Consider the following 19,131-nt stretch of genomic DNA (forward strand, 5'->3'; position numbering starts at 1 on the left):
ATAATAAAATATATATTTTATTTTATATATTATTACTTACATATCTCAAAGAATGAGACTCCATCTCAAAAAAAAAAGTAGTAACTATCAAGAATAAAATCACTAGTTTTAGAAAAATGGTTCCTGGCCGATATTAATTCACCAATACAGTTAAAAAAACAAAGTAACATATGACCTCAAACTGGCCACCCAAAATTAACTAGGTTTAACATTTGGTGAACATCATTCCAGGCATCGGTTCTGGTAAAAGGATGGATAGGCATAATTTTACTTGGATGTCACATTTTCCCTTAGAGTGGAGTCAACTTTGTTTCATTGCTTTCTCATGATGAATATTGTCTTGGAGCAGTATAAAACCAGCTAGATGTGTTTTCTTTCTTTCTTTATTTTTTTAATCTGGAAGCCTAAGTATTTCCTTATTCAGTGTAAAATTCTGGAATATAAGCTGTATGCAGGCAAATATTTTCATCTGTTTTGTTCACTGTTTAGACCTAGAACAGTGCTTGGCATAGAGTAAACACGTAACAAGTATCTGTTACATGAATGAATATGTGTACTGTGTTGCTATGAACATGTGTATGTTGCTATATAAAGCAGATTTCTTGCTATGCTTCACAGTCAAAGAAATCTGAAAAATGGTACTCTAGTGAGTCACCAGCAGACATCAATAGACAGTGAAGATGCAGATGTGTATTATAATGCATATATGACCCAAACTGTGCATACCTAGAGGAGGCGAGGTAGGCTTCATGGAGGAGGTGGCCCCAGTAGCCTACTGTCACACCAGGAGTTGGAATTTGTGTGGTCCCAATGGCAATACAGACCTAAGGAATAGCATGTATCAAGAAGTGAAGGAGTGGCTTATTTTTAAAAATTCAGGTGGTTTGGTATTGTGGAGTTGGTGAAGTATGGGAACAGAGAAGCATGTGGAGCTGAGATCAGTCAGGTTGCTGGGGGACAGGGCATGGTGGGCTTTTCTTATTTATGTAGAAAATTGAGCATTTACTTTTTGCTAGGCACCTTACTAGGGATATGAGGGTGAGAAGAAGAGCTGATCCCTGCTGTCAGGAAGCTTAGAGTCCAGTGGTGTTATGGGGTGATGTGCTGCATGTTAGGTTGGGTGTTCTTGCTTTTGGAGGGGATCCCAAATAAATAGCATCCGTTTTTTTCCAGTCTGAAAAATGAGTAAAGATGGAAGCCAAAGTATCACTTTTATCACTTTTTAACCACACAAAAGTGGTTTGTGAGAGGCAGCTGGGCCCATCAGCTGCATCTCCCGAAGTAGGCAGACTTACGTAACTCTGAAGGAAGGTGGAGTATTACCCTCTGAAGGCAGCTGGCTCCCAAGAGGAAGAAGACCAAGGAGGACTGTTCATACCCAACGATCCTGTCAAAATTTACCGGTCATATCAACTGTCTCTGCAGGGACAGATTGTACCTCAGTTTGTGTTGTTGTAAAGGAACACCTGAGGCTGGTTAATTTATAAAGAAAAAGGTTTGTTTGGCTCATGATTCTGATGCCTGGACAAGTTCAAGACTGAGCATCTGCATCTGGTGATGGCCTAAGGCTGCTTGCACTTGTGGCAGAAGGTGAAGGGGAACTGGAGTTTGCAGAGATGGAAGTGAGAGGGTGTTGGGAGGTGCCAGGTTCTTTCACAGCCTGCTTTAGTGGGAACTAAGAGTGCAGACTCACTTGCCACTGCCAGGATGAGGATGGTACTATGACATTCGTGATGGATCTGCCCCCATAACCGAGGCACCTCCCATTAGTCCCCACCTCCAACATTGGGGATCACATTTCAACACGAGGTTTCAAGGGACAAGCATCCAAACGTCCTTAGCAGGTTGACTGGAGTTGTACTACCTGAGCTTCTCTCAGTAGGGAGATGTCAGGACTGGGGAAGAAGCATCTCCTGCTCGTGGGGGAAGTATGTGCAGTTTTATGAGAGTGTTGTTGTTTGGTATATATCAAAGCTGAGACCTGAAGGATGAGTAGGAGTTAGCCAAAGGGAGAGATATAAGAATGTTTTAGACAGGAGAGTAGTCTATGTGAAGGCCCAGCATGGAGGTTATCAGTAGACAGCGGGGAGGCAGGAGGTGAGAGACCGCTTAGTGAGCAGCCTGTCAGCTGTGTTAAGGAGTTAAAACTTTGTCTTGAGGGATGGGAGTGGAGACAAATGGCCAAACCCTGAGTAATCCTCTCGTCTGATGAGAGGTGATCGTGACCTCAACAAGGGCATGCATTGGGTTTGGAGACACTCAAAGTTGAGTGATATTTGGGAGGTAAAATCAGAGGCCTTAGTGATTGGTTGGTGGTGAGGATGAGAGATAGGGCTGTGCTCAGAGGTGACATGTTGCCATCAAAATTGTGAGCAGAAATACAATATCATCAGGTAAGACTGGAAGTAGGAAGACCAAACATCAAAACACCAGTGATGAGGGTCTGAACTGAGTGTAGCATTAGAGCTACTGGGGACTAAAATGAACTGGGCTTGGTTTGAATGTATGGGGTAAGACGAAGCCCAGATTTCCGTCTTTGGCCCCTGAACTAAGGACAATGCCACTCTCCTGAGTGAAGACATTAAGTGGGGACTGGAGGGAGAAGAGGAGTAAGTGACATCATTCTTGAAATGTCAGTAGGATTTGGGACTCCTCAAGTGGTATATAGATAATTAAGCTACAGAGGTGGAAGAGAGAATGTTAATTCTCCCTGGGAGTGTTAGGGAAGGCACCAGAGCTCTCACAGCTGGGTTTCAATGATGAATGTTGGGTGACGATAGGGAGCAATTTGTGTAAAGACAGGGAGGTAGGAAAGAGTTCGTGTTTGGGGAACCCTGAGTACTTTGTTTTCCTGAGTGTAAATTTCAGGGGAGATGAGGCAAGAGAGAGGGGCAGGAGCTAGTCATGAAGACATATGCTGTGGGGAGCAAAGGAATCTGGGTGTTCTGCAGCTACCAGGAGCCGTTAGAAGATCTTAGGAGAGAAGTAACATGATCCCGTTGGTAGTCATCTGGAGATCAGTTAAAAGATGACATAGAGTAGGCCCTCAATGTTTGTGAATATTATGAGATTAGGGTTTGAAATCAGGTGGTGAATAGAGAGGGACACTGGGGAGGTAAAAGGCAGGGGGCTTAGAGATGGATGGGATGTATCAGGTGAAGAGGAGGAGAGGGAGTCACTGAGGTGGGGCAGGGCAGGGCAGGTGGTGGAGGTGGGGTTAGTGGATGAATCTTGGCCTTGTAGCTTAATTAGGCATCTGAAGAAATTTCAAACAAACTTCCTGCCCAAACTACAAAGCTAACTTTATAGTATTACAAAAAAAATCTAGATCTCAGATGTCTCCCAAAGGTCATGATAATGACATCAAAAGAGGAGGGAATTTAAAGTTATCCAGAGTTTCTTACAGCCGTTGGTAGAAAGCATGCCATTGATGTTTAGCAACTTTTAGTTTTTGCAGAAAATTCTAGGTAGAAAATGATCAGCGTTCTCAGCTGTCCAGCACTCTTCCTAAGTTGATGAATCATTCTGAGATGGAAGTGCCAGGGTAGTGATAAATAAGTCTAGAATAAAAAGTCAACTGCACTTTGATCCCTTGCAATCTGGGAAACTCTCACATTGCATTGTAACATGAAAGTAGTGATAGAACTGTAGGCTTTCATAATTGCTGGAATGATGAAATGATGTTGCCATTTACCTTTAGCCCTGATTTATTCTCTGTGCTTCAAAACCATATTTCCTACTACAGCTTAGATATCTCTACCTGACTATTCCAGAAGCATCCCAGATGCAGCATTTCTAATGCAGAACTCATTATCCTCAGTGCTGCAACTTGGTCTTCTCATGCCAACCCAGTCATTTCAGTTACAGCATTACTCTGCATGCAGTCACTTAAAACTAGAACTCAGTTACATTCCGCAGCTCTCACCTTACTCACCAGGTCTGGCTGGTTGGCTTCTGGGTTCAGGCTAATTTACATTTTAAATGTGTGTGGAATGTGTTGTCTTCTCTTAATTTCTGCTGCCCTTAGTGTCTCTCACCTAGACTAATGACTTCTGTCTGATGGGGTCTCCATTTCCTTTTTTCTGGCTCACAGTTAAATCTTAATTTTTCTAGAACACAAAGGCAGTGCAGATGTAACAGGGATATAGAGGTAAAGGTGAGAGGTAGAAAAATCTCTCAGTTCTTTTCAGTAAACAGGAGACCTGTTTATATGCTTTTAATGAAATAGGCAAAAATGTGATAAAATAAATCATGAACAAAAGCCCGAGCTCATGTTGTTGGGCATGAGGCAAGAAGAAATCATGGATCTAGTGGATATCCTGAATACCCTGACTTGATCATTGCACATTCTATGCATGGAATAAAATATCACATGTACCCCATGAATAGGTAAAAATGTTATGTATTAATAAAATCTTAAAAAAGAAGAAATAATTGGACCAGGCAATATTAGGTAGAGTGGTAACTCATTATGTCCTCATTTTTGGGGTTTTTTGTTCTTGCAAGTAGTTTTATTTGCTAACTTCCCACCAGTTCACATGATAGCATCCTGGGCTAAGCATCACCATCTGTTGCCTGGCCTGTTACACAAGTGTCCTAATAGTTTCCCTGCTTCCAACCTTGCCCTCTACACTCCATGGCAGCCAGAACAATCCCTTAAAACTTCAGACAGATCATGTCCATTCTCTCCTCAAAACTTAGAAGATGTTTTCCACTTGACTCAGAGTAAAAGCCTAAGTCTCCACAGTGGCTGACTCAGCCTGCATGGTCCAGTCCCCTTTACCTCACTGACCTCTTCTCCTGCCCCTGTCTCCCTCCTTTCTTCTTCTGCAGCCACACTGGTTTCCTGACTATTACCCCATCCATAAGCATGCCCCCTGCTTAGGGCCTTTGCTCCCAATCCCTTTTGCCTAAAACCCTGTGATTCATTCTTCTCCTTCACGTCTTTGCAATGAGGCCTTTGCTGATGACTCTATTTAAAGTAGCAATGCTCTATCCCTAATCTCTGCCTTATTTTTTCCCCACACTACATACCAACTTTTAATATACTACATATTTGACTTAATTTCTGTATCCCTCATTCCCTCAAGGATAATCTTGCTGAGAATAGAATATTGTGTCTTTTTTTTTTTTTTTTTTTTTTTTTTTTGCTGCTGTACTGCCATGCCTAGAACAGTGCCTGGGGTATAATATATGCTCGATAAACACTTGATTAAAATGAATAAATGAATAAACTCTATATCCATCATAATGTCATGTTTATCCCTAATACTTTTTCATGTAAGCAAATTCTCAAATCAAAACAAACTCTTTGCAAGAGCAGAGATTCTAATTTTTGGTTTAAAAAAGATTGTCATTATAGTTTTGGTTAACATGATAGGGGATCAATAAGAGATGACTCAAATCAGAGACAGGCAGGAGTAAAGACCCTAGCTGAAAATTTCAAATTGCCTCTTAGCTCGGTGATTTCATCTGTTTTTATTTTGTAGTATTGGGGAAGCATCTGTTCAGTCTGCATCTAACTGCAGACAGATAGGCACTGTAATAAAATGAGATGTACACCGTAGAGCATAGAGCACCAACATTTTCAAGGACTCATGTTCACTGATATAAAATGTATCATTACTCAAAAATGTAATTTCTGTCTTGCTCCTGGCAACTGTATAATTCAGCTTAGCCATTGGAGCTTGGAGTCCAGCTAGGCAGTTTCTTTTATATTTGTTCAGCCTTACCTTCATGTTGCTGTGGCAACAAGATCCGTGCTCTGCAGTAGCTGAGAATATCAGTGGCTTCTGTTCAGTGCCCTGCTATAAGTTAAGGAGCAGGCAGATGTGCTTAAGCAATCTACACAGCCATGGAGCATGAGTTAACAAGGCCTTTGGCAAACCTTCGGTGTGGTAGTCCGTTATTTTAATGTCTGCAGTGCAACTACTGGCATTTGGGGTAAGACAGTTCTTCATTCTGCAAGACTGTCCTTTTTTGCACTGAAACATCCAGTAGAATATTCCACCTAACTATCCTTTGTGTTTGCAGATGCCTCCATCTAAGGACCACATACACTCTGCTGAAGTGGCAGTGGTCTGGTCGTTGGAAAGAATGCATGCATGGCACAGGAAAGTGCCTTCTAGCAGTCGGACAAAATAAATTGGGAAGTAGTTATGGAAGGCTTCCTGTGTTCAGGGAGTACATAAGGTGTTTTGGGAATGCAGATGTACATTTGTCAAACTCGTCCTTTGAAAAATACAGTTGTCCAGTGTTTACCATGCTGACATTTTAATACGACAGTTAAGGCCCAGTCTGCAAAACTCTTATGTGAATTTGAGTTGGAGTAAATTTGATCTCAAAAATATGCATTCAGCCTGAACCAACAGATACTTAGAAGCTCCAAGAGAATAGATATGGAAATATTTCATTATTTTTATAAATATAGTTCACACTTTAGTGTTTAATATAGAGTAGTTATGCTTCAAGTAAGGTATAGGTCCTTATCATGAAATTGATTCTATGCCATTTTTTTCTTGCTCTGTTTTCTTCTACGCACTTCTCATATTGTGTGCTTACCTATATGATTCAATTTTGTGTTAGCTATTGTTAATGAAAAAAAATTTATGAACATGTTGAACATTCAAGCAATATAAAAGGATACGCAGTGACAGTGTCATAAGGTTATTATTACTATGGTTATTACTATGAATAGTTTCTTGCGGATACTTCTGACGGTTTTTGTGCATATGTCAACATATGTATGAAGATATCCTCATTTTAAAAAACCGCATGAATGGGAGCATGTTACATGCATTTCTCTACCTTGAGTTTTACACTTAACACATAATGTCTCACATTGTTGGTATCCAACAAATACTTATTGAATAATTAAAACATGATACATCTATAGCAATGTTTACAGTCAGCATATACATTCTAGCTTCTTCTTTTGGTAGATAATAGATCCATATAACAGTATTTTGTAGTATAGATGTGCTCTAATTCATTGGCTATGTCCCCTAAGGAAACACACATAGATTGTTTTGTAGTCTTTCTATTACAAACAATGTTTTATTGAATCTCTTTGGCTATTTTGAGTCTCTTGCATTTTCATACCAATTTTAGGATAAGCTTGTCGACATTCACAAAAAGCTGATTAGGATTTCGACAGGGATTTTGTTGAATCTGTGTATCAATTTAGGAAGTATTGTCCTCTTAACAAAATTAAGCTTTCCAATCCACTAACATAGAATGTCTTTTTATTTACTTAGGTCTTTAATTTCTTAATGATGTTTTGTAGTTTTCAATTTATAAGTCTTGTACTTCTTTTATTAAATGTATTAGTATTCTTTTCAAAATGATTATAAACAGAATTGTTAATTTCATTTTCATCTTAATGTATATCTTTGATCATAGCTACTTTTCCCCCTGCTTCTTTCCCAGATGAATGAGTATATATATATTTTAGATAAATTCCTGCATGTGGATTTGCTGGGTCAAAGAGTATTTATATCTAACATTAAAAAAATGTTGCCAGATTGGCCTCCTAAGAAGTTGCCAGAATTCTTATCAACAGATTGTAAGGGTGGCTTTAATCAGCTGTTTCTTGTATTATATATGATAAAATTTGAACCTTACTGGTCTAGTAAGAGAAAAATTATGTCTCCTTTTGTTTAAATATGCTTATTTAGTTATAAATATGGTTGTATATTTGTTTTTTGTTTGTGTGGAGTACCTTTCTAAGCCCTTTGCCCAGTTTTTCTATTTGCAAGTAACTCAATACTTAACATAGATTGATTTAGATTTTCTTTTCTTTTCTTTTCTTTTCTTTTTTTTTTTTTAAGAGGGAGTCTTGCTCTGTTGCCTAGGCTGGAGTGCAGTGGCATGATCTTGGCTCACTGCAACCTCCTCCATCTGGGTTTAAGAAATTCTCCTGCCTCAGCCTTTCGAATAGCTGGGACTACAGGCACATGCCACCATGCCCGGCTAATTTTTTTATTTTTAGTAGAGATGGGGTTTTACCATGTTGGCCAGGTTGGTCTCGAACTCCTGACCTCAGGTGGTCCACCTGCCTCAGCCTCCCAAAGTGCTGGGATTACAGGCGTTAGCTACTGTGCCCAGCCTGATGATTTAGATTTTCTATTCTTGGGATGGCCAACCAAATGTTACATTCAGTAAGACAAGCATTTACCGAATGCCTAATTGGTGCCAGAAATTTTACTGTGGTGATGAATATAAGGTAGTGTCCCTGGCTTCCTGAGCATCCTGATATGTTGATGCGAATTGCGGCAACTCCTTAGCAGGCCAATTTGGAAGCCTTCCATTTGCCTGTTTTTAATAGGGTGCCATTTAAAAAGTGCTGACAGAGATATTCACAATGTTGTCTGGTTTTGAAGGTCAATTCTGCTGGGTTGAGAAAGACAGTGGTTAGTTCAGGTCAATGAGAAAGCAGGAGCAAAGGCCAGAAGGTGAAAGTAGTTGACAAGTTTTTGGAATGCTGAGGGCTTGGTAAGTGTCCAGTTTACTTCTACATGGCAGACCAGTCACGAGGTGGGGCTAGGAAAGTATTAATACATTGGCACCATATTGTCCAGTGGCTTGAATGCCATGCTCAAGAGTTTGATTTTTGTCTTTTTGACTTTGGAAGGCATCCATGTTTTTGAGGAATGGAATTTTAATGTGGAGGACCCATCCATAATGATGATGACGATGATGATGGTGATGATAAATAGCTAAACTAAGTGCTCAAAAGATAATTCATTTAGCCTCACAACTCCCATATGAGAGTCTGTTATTTTATGAATTTTATATGTTTGAAACTGGATCTTCTTAATAATGTACCTAGCACATTAAACAATTATTTTTGTAGAAATTTCTTTTACATGAAATTTAGTTATGGTGCAAAAAAAAAAAAAAAGCCTTGCCTCTTCTTTTGTTTTTTTTTTGTTTTGTTTTGTTTTGGTTTCTTGTGTGTTACTTAGACTAGGCATCTAGGAGTCACATACTCAGATGCCTGAAGTCCTTGAAGGCCCTGTTTATGAAAGGCCACCCAGTGAAAAGGGCTCACTTTTCCTGTGTGAGTCAGGGCTGGACAGAGCTCAGGCCTTGTCTCAACAGGGCTGTCATAGTCGTACTTAATCATGTAGGAAGGTGTGCCCAAGTGTTGGTAGAGCTTCTGACTTTTATGTGAATTCTTCCATTATCTAAATGTTGGCTCAATTTTTAAAAACTCTGGGCAGGATAACAAAACATATTTGGCCTAGAATCACTAATCTGCTTCTGTTTGAGATACCCTAGACATTTTAGACTAGCCAAATTATACCTAAGTAATTTAGGTATGTATCTCACGGATATACAGTCCTTATCCTTGAGGGGAAGGTGCAGTGTCAAGACTCTCAGAATTGCCATTTTGAAGATTAAAAGTGTGATCATGTCTTATTAGTTTAGATGCTGTAATTTTGGAATACATGAAGGAGGAAGCTATTGTTTATATGATGTGGGAGAGGGATGAATATGGTGAGGAAGGTGGGTGATAGCTAATTTTTTGTGGGAGAGATTTAGAGCTTGTAACTAAAAAATAATTCTGTATTGCCAAAGTTGGAAGACTCTAGAAAGTTTTAAGAATTTTAGGTCACTGAAGATCTCCAGAGAAATCAATCTTGATATGAAAGGTGTTATTTACATTTTGAAAAAAACTTATTTCTCTAAAACCATAAAGCAGGACTTGAAAATCTTTAAAAGCCTGTTTGGTATCCACTTTTTATAATTCAAAAAAGCCCAACCAAAATACTGTTTCAGGTTATTAAGGATGCTTCTTTGTAGAAACAGGGGATTGAGTATGATGTGATCCTGTGACATCTGATCATCTCAATGGGTCTTAATGTTGAAATGAGCATCTTCCTTTTAGGCAGAGAAGATGGCTTGAATTTATATTAACACATATGCTGTGTATTGTTAGGGGGTAATGAGAATTAAAATAGCTTATCAATTTCTTCACTTTGGTGGGGAAGTGGAATCATAAGGTTAGTACTGATCAGATCATATAAGATAAATAAAAAAGTGCTACGTAATAACCTGTTACATTATAGACACTAGGAATTATTTTATCACATGTGACATTTTACCTTTATATCCTTTTCTCTACCAGTGAGGAGGTTGAGGAAATGTTTTAAAATAAATTTAAAAATAAAGTTTGTATGCAAATATCTTGTTTAATTATTTTCATGAAGTCCCGCATCAAATCCCCTATACACATTAACATTAAAAGTTAAAATTATGGTAAAGCCTTCAGAAAATTAGAATACTTTTTTCATTATTATTAATGACAAATTTACCATTCTATTTGAGTAAACTTGTTGATTCATCATCTTAATGTAATAGTTCTGAAGGCAGCTGGCAGCCTTAAGGAAAACTGCCACTTATGTAGAAAAAGGTTATTGTGGAGTTGCTTGGATTACTGTGCTTTGGCAAAAGGATATGAAAAGAAAATGCTTTGTCAATATGAAGCTAAAATAAATATGATGACTATGGAGCATAACAGGATTTATAAATGTATCTTCAATTATTTTATATATGATCTCAAATTTTGTCTTTTAGTAACTTTTTTTCTGCTTATAAAGATCTAATCATACTTATTGGATAGATTTGGAAAGTACTAAAAGCCAATCAAACAAACAAACAAAAAAAGCAAATAATTATCTATAATCTCATCACTTAGCCATAACTGTAAAGTAATGGGTGGACTCTGAAGTCAGATACTGGATTTAAGTCTTTATTCCCTATTATTATTTATTTTTAAAAGTTAGCTACTTGACCTTTCTATGCTTCAATTTTTTTCATCTATAAAATAGGAATAACAATAGAATTTACCTTATAGAGCTGTTTTGAGGACTGTATGGTAAATATTGAATCTACTACTTACTGTTGTTATTTCCTTCTAGTCTTTTTTCTAAGCGTATATTTTATTTGTAGTTAAAACATACTGTATATTTGTTTCTTTTTTTTCATTTAACATCACATTATAAACATTTTCTTCTGCAATTTCCAGTTGATGAACAGCCTCGTTCTAAATCATTGACCACATTTCTTATTCTTTCCTTAGGATAAATTTCAAGATATCCTGAATCAACTGATGACAGTCTATTTAGCTTACAGGAATACTCTGGAAGGAAATGGCAGCTTCTGGAGTTTTAACTTGAGTTTTAATCTTGCCACCATAACTTAATGGAATATCACATAACCTCCCTGGTGTGATCATTAAGCTTAGCAGGATCTCGGAGAATAGACAGAGGAATATGCAAGCTGGTTATCAGAGAAGGCTCTGGAGCCTGTCAGTCTGTGTTTGAACCGTGGTTCTGCAACTTTGGCAATATATATATTTTTTATCACTCTGAGCCCTTTCTGTACAATAGGATAAAACTAATACCTATTTCATGTGGTTGTTGGGAAGATTAAATAGTTTGATATGTAATCCTGGCAGGTGGTAACCACTTAATGAATGTTAGCTCCTATTGTTCATTATATTAAATACCTAAAGTTTGTTTTATGATTAAATATGAGAGAATGGCAGTGATGTTTGCATGTAATGTAAGTACAAGCTGTTACATATAAAATAGGGCAATACAAATATTTTTTACTCTGAAATGTATTGATTTTTCCCTCTATTTAAAATAAATAACAGAAATATTCTGTTTTATGTTTTGTGGCCAGAAGCTAGCATGTGAAGAGGCATTTGATTTAATAAACCTTATAGAGAATTTTTAACAATTTTCTTCAGTGATTCAAAGGTGGAAAGTGATTTTATCCAGATTATTTTGTTGAAAGACAAAATGCTTTATGTTAGTTTTTAAAAAATTAAATTTGGTCGGGTGCAGTGGCTCATGCCTGTAATCCCAGCACTTTGGGAGGCCGAGGCAGGCGGATCATGAGGTCAGGAGACCGAGACCATACTGGCCAACATGGTGAAACCCCGTCTCTACTAAAAATACAAAAATTTAACTGGGCATGGTCACGTGTGCCTGTAATCCCAGCTATTCTGAGGCAGGAGAATCGCTTGAACCCGGGAGGTGGAGGTTGCAGTGAGCCAAGATCACGCCACTGCACTCCAGCCTGGTGACAGAGCGAGACTCCGTCTCAAAAAAACAAACAAAAAACCAAACCAAAAAACCAAAAACCAAACCAAAACACAGCAAAATTAAATTTAAGTAAAACACCTGCAGATAATAATGTAAGCATTTGTAGTGCTTACTATATGCTACACACTGCTCTAGGTGCTTTACCTATAATAACTCATATAATCCTCACAATGCCATATGAAAAAATTTATTTTATTGTCCTCATTTTGTAGATGAAGGAACTGAGGCACAGAGAGGTCAAATAACCTGCTGAAGGTTATACAGCTTGGGAGAAAATTCTGTACTATGTAGTCCAGCTCCAGAGCCTGTTCTTTTTAAATCAGAAAGCAAAGAATAATAATTAAGTACAATACCAATATGTTTGCAAGGAGTTTGTGTTGATACAAGAATTTGATTACTATTAAATTCAAGAGCATGTTTTAAAAAATTCATCTGTTTTTTGGAAATATATGTATGCAAATTTCAATTCATTTTCCCCTTTTAGTTTTCAGTTATGGGACAAAAATATTATATCAAAACACTGAAGCTTTGCAGTCTAAATTCTTTCCACCCCTTCAAAAAGCGATGCTACCACCTAATAGTTTTCAAGGAAAAGTGGCATTCATTACTGGGGGAGGTACTGGCCTTGGTAAAGGAATGACAGCCCTTCTGTCCAGCCTAGGTGCTCAGTGCGTGATAGCCAGCCGGTAAGTCCCTTACCTCAAGCCTATTGGTGATGCTTTTGAAGAAACTATTCTGTGCCATAGTATTGAAAACACTGTTCGCCCGAGTTATTTGATTAGCATCTTAATCTTATATGAAATACTAGAAATATTCTTTAGATTATTTAAATAAATCGTTTTGAAAAAGTCAGGTACTATTTGAGATGAAAGAAACAATGAAAATTGTGGAACTGATGTTTGGGTAAACATCCACAATTTTCATTATTTTAATTTCCCCAATTAAAATAATTGGTAGAATTATTTCATTATTATTTATTTCATTATATTGGTAGAAAATGTTTTCATTATTTTAATTTCCCCAATTAAAATAATTGGTAGAATATTTCTTTTCTGTACACGAAGATGAAGTTAAAAGCTTAACATGGAGCCAGGTGGGGTGGTGTGTGCCTGCAATCCCAGCTACTGGGAAGCTGAGGCAGGAAGATCGCTTGAGGCCCGGAATTTGAGACCAGCTGGGCAACATAGTGAGACCTTGTCTCAAAAGAAACTTTTTTTTTTTTTTTAAGCACTACATGGAGGTTGCTTTGTCTTCAATGGGAATGATTATGGTTACTGCTTTAATTAAACATTAAACATTAAACCATGAATATATTTTCTTTGTAAAGCTGGCTTATTAAGGAATAATTTAAATCTGTGAGTAGATAATGTTAAAGTAACTGGTTTAGAAGTGACTAATTCAATAAATTAGTATCAAATATATAAAAATGATCTAAATTTGACTTTTAGAAAAAATTCACATTGATTTTTGTATATAAATAACATCTATACTTTCTCAGAAATGCTTTAAGCTATGGATTATCTGTATTCTTCAATTTATGAAATTGAAAAATACAATATGAAGTCATACAAAGTGTTTATTTCTAGGAAGATGGATGTTTTGAAAGCTACCGCAGAACAAATTTCTTCTCAAACTGGAAATAAGGTACGTTAAAAATCAGTTATTTAATTTAGATTTAGGAATTATAACATGTTCAAATAATTTGTTCATGTGTTTGGTTTAAGAAACCTGGAAAATGTCATTTTCTTTTTGTTATTTTGCAGGTTCATGCAATTCAGTGTGATGTGAGAGATCCTGATATGGTTCAAAACACTGTGTCAGAACTGATCAAAGTTGCAGGACATCCTAATGTAAGTGTAGTGATGACGAAGCCGAACTGCCAGACACTTGATGTTGATAACACCCAACAACTTGTACAAAGGAAATAAAATGTTGATACTGATGTAGGACAGGCAAGTCCCAGTCTGGGGCTTAGCCTGGGAAGGTTCTTGGCTTTACCCAGGAAAGAATTCAAGGATGAGCTAGCTGGTGGTAGAAGAGAACAGCTTTTCTGAAGCAGCAGCAGCAGTGGAATGGATCTGTGACTGTTCCTTCAGAGCAGGGCAGCCCCATAGTCAATGTGGTGGGCATAGCAGTTGAGAGGCAGTTTTATAGTCATATTTATATCCACTTTTAATTACATGCAAATTAATTAGGTTTATGTAGAAATTTCTGGAAAAGGGTTGGTAACTTCTGAGTCATCAGTTCGTTGCCATGGAAAGGGCAGTAACTTGCTGGCATTGCTATGGCAATGGTAAACAAACATAGTGCATTGGTGGGTATGTCTAAAGAGGGGGTACTTTCATCTAGGACTTGGTTTAACTAGTCCTCAATCTGGTCCTGTGCTGGAGCTCTGTCTCCAGAGTTAGGCCCGCCTCCTACCTCTATATGAGCAAGTGCTGTGTTGAGAAGCACCTATTTTCTGTCCCTAGGAAAATGCCAGTTCTGCTAAAGGAAAGAATGGAGTAGAAAGACCGCTACATGACTTCCTTTCAGGAATACTTAAAGAATCCATTTATGATTGATCAGAAAACAAACTTGATTTCACTTTATTTAATAAGATTATGAAATAACAAGAGCAGTTATCCAAGAGCACAGCATTGAGTTTAAATGATTGATGCTTTTGCTTCTGCTAATAATTTTGATTGTCTTCCTCAGTGGAGAATAATATAAACATGAAAACTGTAAGAAATTCAAATTTTCTCCTTTTAATACCTGAAATATGCATGAATATTTTGCTGTTGCTTGGTACATTTACTGGAGAGAAGCCATTTCTTCCAGTAGTCTCAAAGATAGCACTTTCTATGATAAAGATATTTTCAGAACCAATAACATTGAATCTCCTGTAGAACTAGCCAGAATCTTTATTGATGGTAAATAGATCATCAACCACAAGCTGCATTGGTTAAGTTAAACTAAAATGACACCAGAAACAAAAGGGCATTTCTTGAGATCTTTGAAATAAAATAGAGTCACGTGGTAAATATGTTTATCTGTATTAATTTTCTTTTTTTTTATCTTTCAAAATTTTATCCATTTATTTTGAGACAGGGTCTTGCTCTGTCACTCAGGTTGGAATGCAAGTGGCACAGTCATGGCTCAGTGGTGCCTTGACCTCCTGGGCTCAAGCAGTACTCCCACTTCAGCCTCCCAAGTAGCTGGGAATACGGGCACGTGCCTCAACACCCAACTAATTTTTAAAAGAAAATTTTTGTAGAGATGAGGTCTCGCTTTGTTGCCCAGGCTGGTCTTGAACTCATCCCAAAGTGCTGGGATTACGGGCATGAGCCCCTGCACCCTTTTAGTTTTCTTGATAACAGAATCTACCGTAATTTAAAGACGGCTTAGGATTCTGAAATTTGGTAACTAACATGGGAGGTTTTCACAGACTCAGACTACCAAATCTCATGGTATTGTTTCGTAGGTAACTGTGAACCTCAACTTCATTGTATTATTTCTATTAATTCATTTCAGAAACAAAAACCCTGCAGAGAAAATGTTTTTCCTCATCTAAAGTTTCTGTAACTTGCCTTGTCTATTTATTAGATTGTGATAAACAATGCAGCAGGGAATTTTATTTCTCCTACTGAAAGACTTTCTCCTAATGCTTGGAAAACCATAACTGACATAGTTCTAAATGGCACAGCCTTTGTGACACTAGAAATTGGAAAACAACTAATTAAAGCACAGAAAGGTATGTTTATTTGCTTTTCTCATATTTATTTGACTCCTATGTGTGCAAGGTTCTGTGCTAAGCTCTGTGATACTTTAAAAGTCAATGAGAGTCTACACTTGTACAACTCACCATGTAATGGAGAAAAATGATATTTAAATAATAACTATGTATTACAATTTGAGCAGTAATAAATATTGTTTCAAGTGCGTTGGCAATCCAGGAACAGGAATGACTAACTCTCTCTAGGGTCATTGATCAGGTTGAGGAACAAGATGCAACTTAAGCTGAAAGTTCAAAGATCTAGATGTAGAGAAAGAGGAGGGAAAGGACATGTGAATGTCCATGGATAGAGGCCTGGTGGAGAGGAGGAGCATAAGTACATAGGGAATGACAAAAAACTTGATGTTATTAGAGATGGGGAGAGTAGGAAATGACTTTGGGAAGGTGAGTTGGAGTGTAATTGGGAAAGTTCTCAATACCAAAATAAGGAGTTTAATGTTAATTCTGAAAGAAATAGTAAGTATTTTTGTATGGATTTCCATTGAAGGTGGAACAAAAATGTGACTTGATTGGAAAGGTTAGTGACAACAAGATAGATGATGGAAGGAGTGCTATTCAGGAGGATTTGATTTTTCTTTTAGCATGTGGCTAGATTGCATGGGAGATAAAGTAGAAGACATTTAGAAGATGAGATCAACAGGCCTTATTGATTTGATGAGAGTGTTTTCAGATGGGATGAAGCGTCTGAATGACGTTAATACCACTGAGATTAAGAACACTGGAGGGAAAATAGATTTAGAAGGAACTTACTAGGAGAACATTTTTGTTAATATTACGAATGAATTACTTTACAAAAGTTCATAGGTACATGAATAGCAAACATGTCTAAGGTATATATGTGTGTATATTCACATATATCTAGAACCAGCATACATTTATTCACCTGACAGACACTTACTAATGACTTTTGGGTAGCAGGCCCTATACTCATGCTCAAAGCAGAGGTGGACAAGACTCTGTCCCTGAATAATTCGGGGAACTTGAAGGATGGGGGTATTTTCTGAGAGAAGGTGGAGAGTATTCTAAACAAGGAAAATAAGGAAGAGTTCTCATGCTCCTCAGAGGGTGTCCTTTGAGGGCTGAGGGGAGGAAAGAGGGCATGGAGCTGGCCAGGTTCCTCGCTCTGGTTCAGAAACCTTTGCCTTACAAGGTTCAATTTCTTCTTTTGTGCAGCACAGATGATCCTAGCACCAGCTTGAGATAGGGTATAGGAGCAGAGAGATGCTACAGAGGCACTAGCTGTGTGTGTGTGTGTGTGTGTGTGTGTGTGTGTGTGTGTGTGTCTGCGGCGTGTCTGCTCACACACATACACTAATAGCTTCCATCCTTTCTATGCACTCATTGAAATTGAAATTCCTAGTTACTCATTTCCATGACGCAGAATGGATGTGATTTATAATTGGAGTTTGGATGATAAGTGTTTGATTTGATTTTTTTTTCCGTGGGGGGTGGGAAGATGGATAGGAGTGGGAAGGGGGACAGGGAAGAGTGTGACTCCTCTCTCTTCCCTTCTCTGTCTGAGGAACCTTGATCTCTGTATCTCTCCTGTGTCTCTGCCTCTGATTCTCTCGCCCTACCCCTTGCTCATGTCTCAATCTCATTTTCTACTGCTCTGCCTCTGTCAGCTCATTTTTGGTTCTCTGTTTCTCTCTTCATCTGTCTCTTTTGTTTCTTTGTCCTTCTTTGCCTCATTGTCCCTTATTTCTTCCCTTGCTCATCTCTATGACACTCGATTTCTGTCTGACTCTCCCTTCTTTCCTCATTATTGTCTTTCATTTTAACATAGACTCTGATCTATTCTTGTTCATCACATTGGATTAAAATTCTATGGGCTTCATTAAAAATATATTAGATAAGATACCTTTTTAAAAGATGGAAGCCAGTTTTTATTCTTCCAAGATTCCTGTCAGTTATTGATGCTATAAGCTGACAGAGCTTAGAGAACTTGGACCACTGGACTGAGGGGAGTAAACAGTAAAGGATTTGTCCTGGTACTGGATCCACAGTCAGGGAACTGAAGCCTGACATTTTTAACAATATCATGTCTTCCAATCTTGCAACATGGTATTTCTCACCATTTATTTAGGTCTTCTTTAATTTCTATCAGCAGTGTTTTGCACAGGCATTGTACAAGTTTTGTTAACTTTCTCCCAAAGTATTTAAATTATTTGTGCTATTGCAAATGGCACTGTTTTCTAAATGGTATTTTCTAGTTCTTTTCTTGTAGTATTTAGAAATACAATGGATTAGTTTTGTGTATTGGTGTTTTCCCTAGGAGCTTGCTAAACTCAATGGTTATTACAGTTTTTTTGTTTGTTTGTTTAGATTCCTTTGGATTTTCTACATTGCTAATACTGACAGTGAAAAAAAGACAGTTTTTATGGTTTCCTTCCCAATTGATAAGCCTTTTATTTTCTTTCTTGCCTTATTTTACTGGATGGCACCTTCACTAAAATATTGAATAGTAGCGGTAAAAACTTAGATTCTACTTGTTCCTACTATTAAGAACAAATCAAATACATGGAGGAAAGCAATTAGTTTTTTGCTATTAATTATGATTTACCTGTAAGTTTTCATAAATATCCTTTATCAGCTTTAGGAAGTTCTCTTCTATATCTAGTTTGCTGATAGCTTTTTTAAAAAAATTATTATTATTATACTTTAAGTTCTAGGGTACATGTGCACAACGTGCAGGTTTGTTACATATGTATACGTATGCCATGTTGGTGTGCTGCACCCATTAACCCGTCATTTACATTAGGTATATCTCCTAATGCTATCCCTCCCCCCACCACCCCATCACAGGCCCCGGTGTGTGATGTTCCCTGCCCTGTGTCCAAGTGTTCTCACTGTTCAGTTCCCACCTGTGAGTGACAGCATAGGGTGTTTGGTTTTCTGTCCTTGTGATAGTTTGCTGAGAATGATGGTTTCCAGCTTCATCCATGTCCCTACAAAGGACATGAACTCATCTGTTTTTATGGCTTCATAGTATTCCATGGTGTATATGTGTGACATTTTCTTAATCCAGTCTATCATTGATGGACATTTGGGTTGGTTCCAAGTCTTTGCTATTGTGAATAGGGCCGCAATAAACATACGTGTGCATGTGTCTTTATAGCAGCATGATTTATTTATTTATTTGTTGTTATTATTATTATTATTATTATTATTTTTTTTTTTTTTTTTTTTTTTTTTTTTTAAGGGGGTCCTCCTTTTGTGCCCCGGGTGGGGGCGCAG

At 37.7% G+C, this 19,131-nt stretch overlaps 1 protein-coding gene across 1 annotated transcript in view; it reads left to right on the plus strand.

Annotated features, from left to right (window-relative positions):
* DECR1 (2,4-dienoyl-CoA reductase 1) overlaps positions 1-19,131 on the plus strand; it is a 46,283-nt gene that overhangs the window by 2,912 nt on the left and 24,240 nt on the right. The window contains exons 3-6 of the mRNA XM_017867908.1: positions 12,604-12,805; positions 13,706-13,763; positions 13,883-13,969; positions 15,705-15,852. Coding sequence (XP_017723397.1) covers positions 12,604-12,805; positions 13,706-13,763; positions 13,883-13,969; positions 15,705-15,852 — 495 coding nt within the window. The remainder of the gene's footprint in view (positions 1-12,603; positions 12,806-13,705; positions 13,764-13,882; positions 13,970-15,704; positions 15,853-19,131) is intronic.

This window comes from Rhinopithecus bieti, unplaced genomic scaffold (genome assembly GCF_001698545.2).
Source record: "Rhinopithecus bieti isolate Rb0 unplaced genomic scaffold, ASM169854v2 scaffold_3856, whole genome shotgun sequence".
Taxonomy (NCBI): Eukaryota; Metazoa; Chordata; class Mammalia; order Primates; family Cercopithecidae; genus Rhinopithecus; species Rhinopithecus bieti.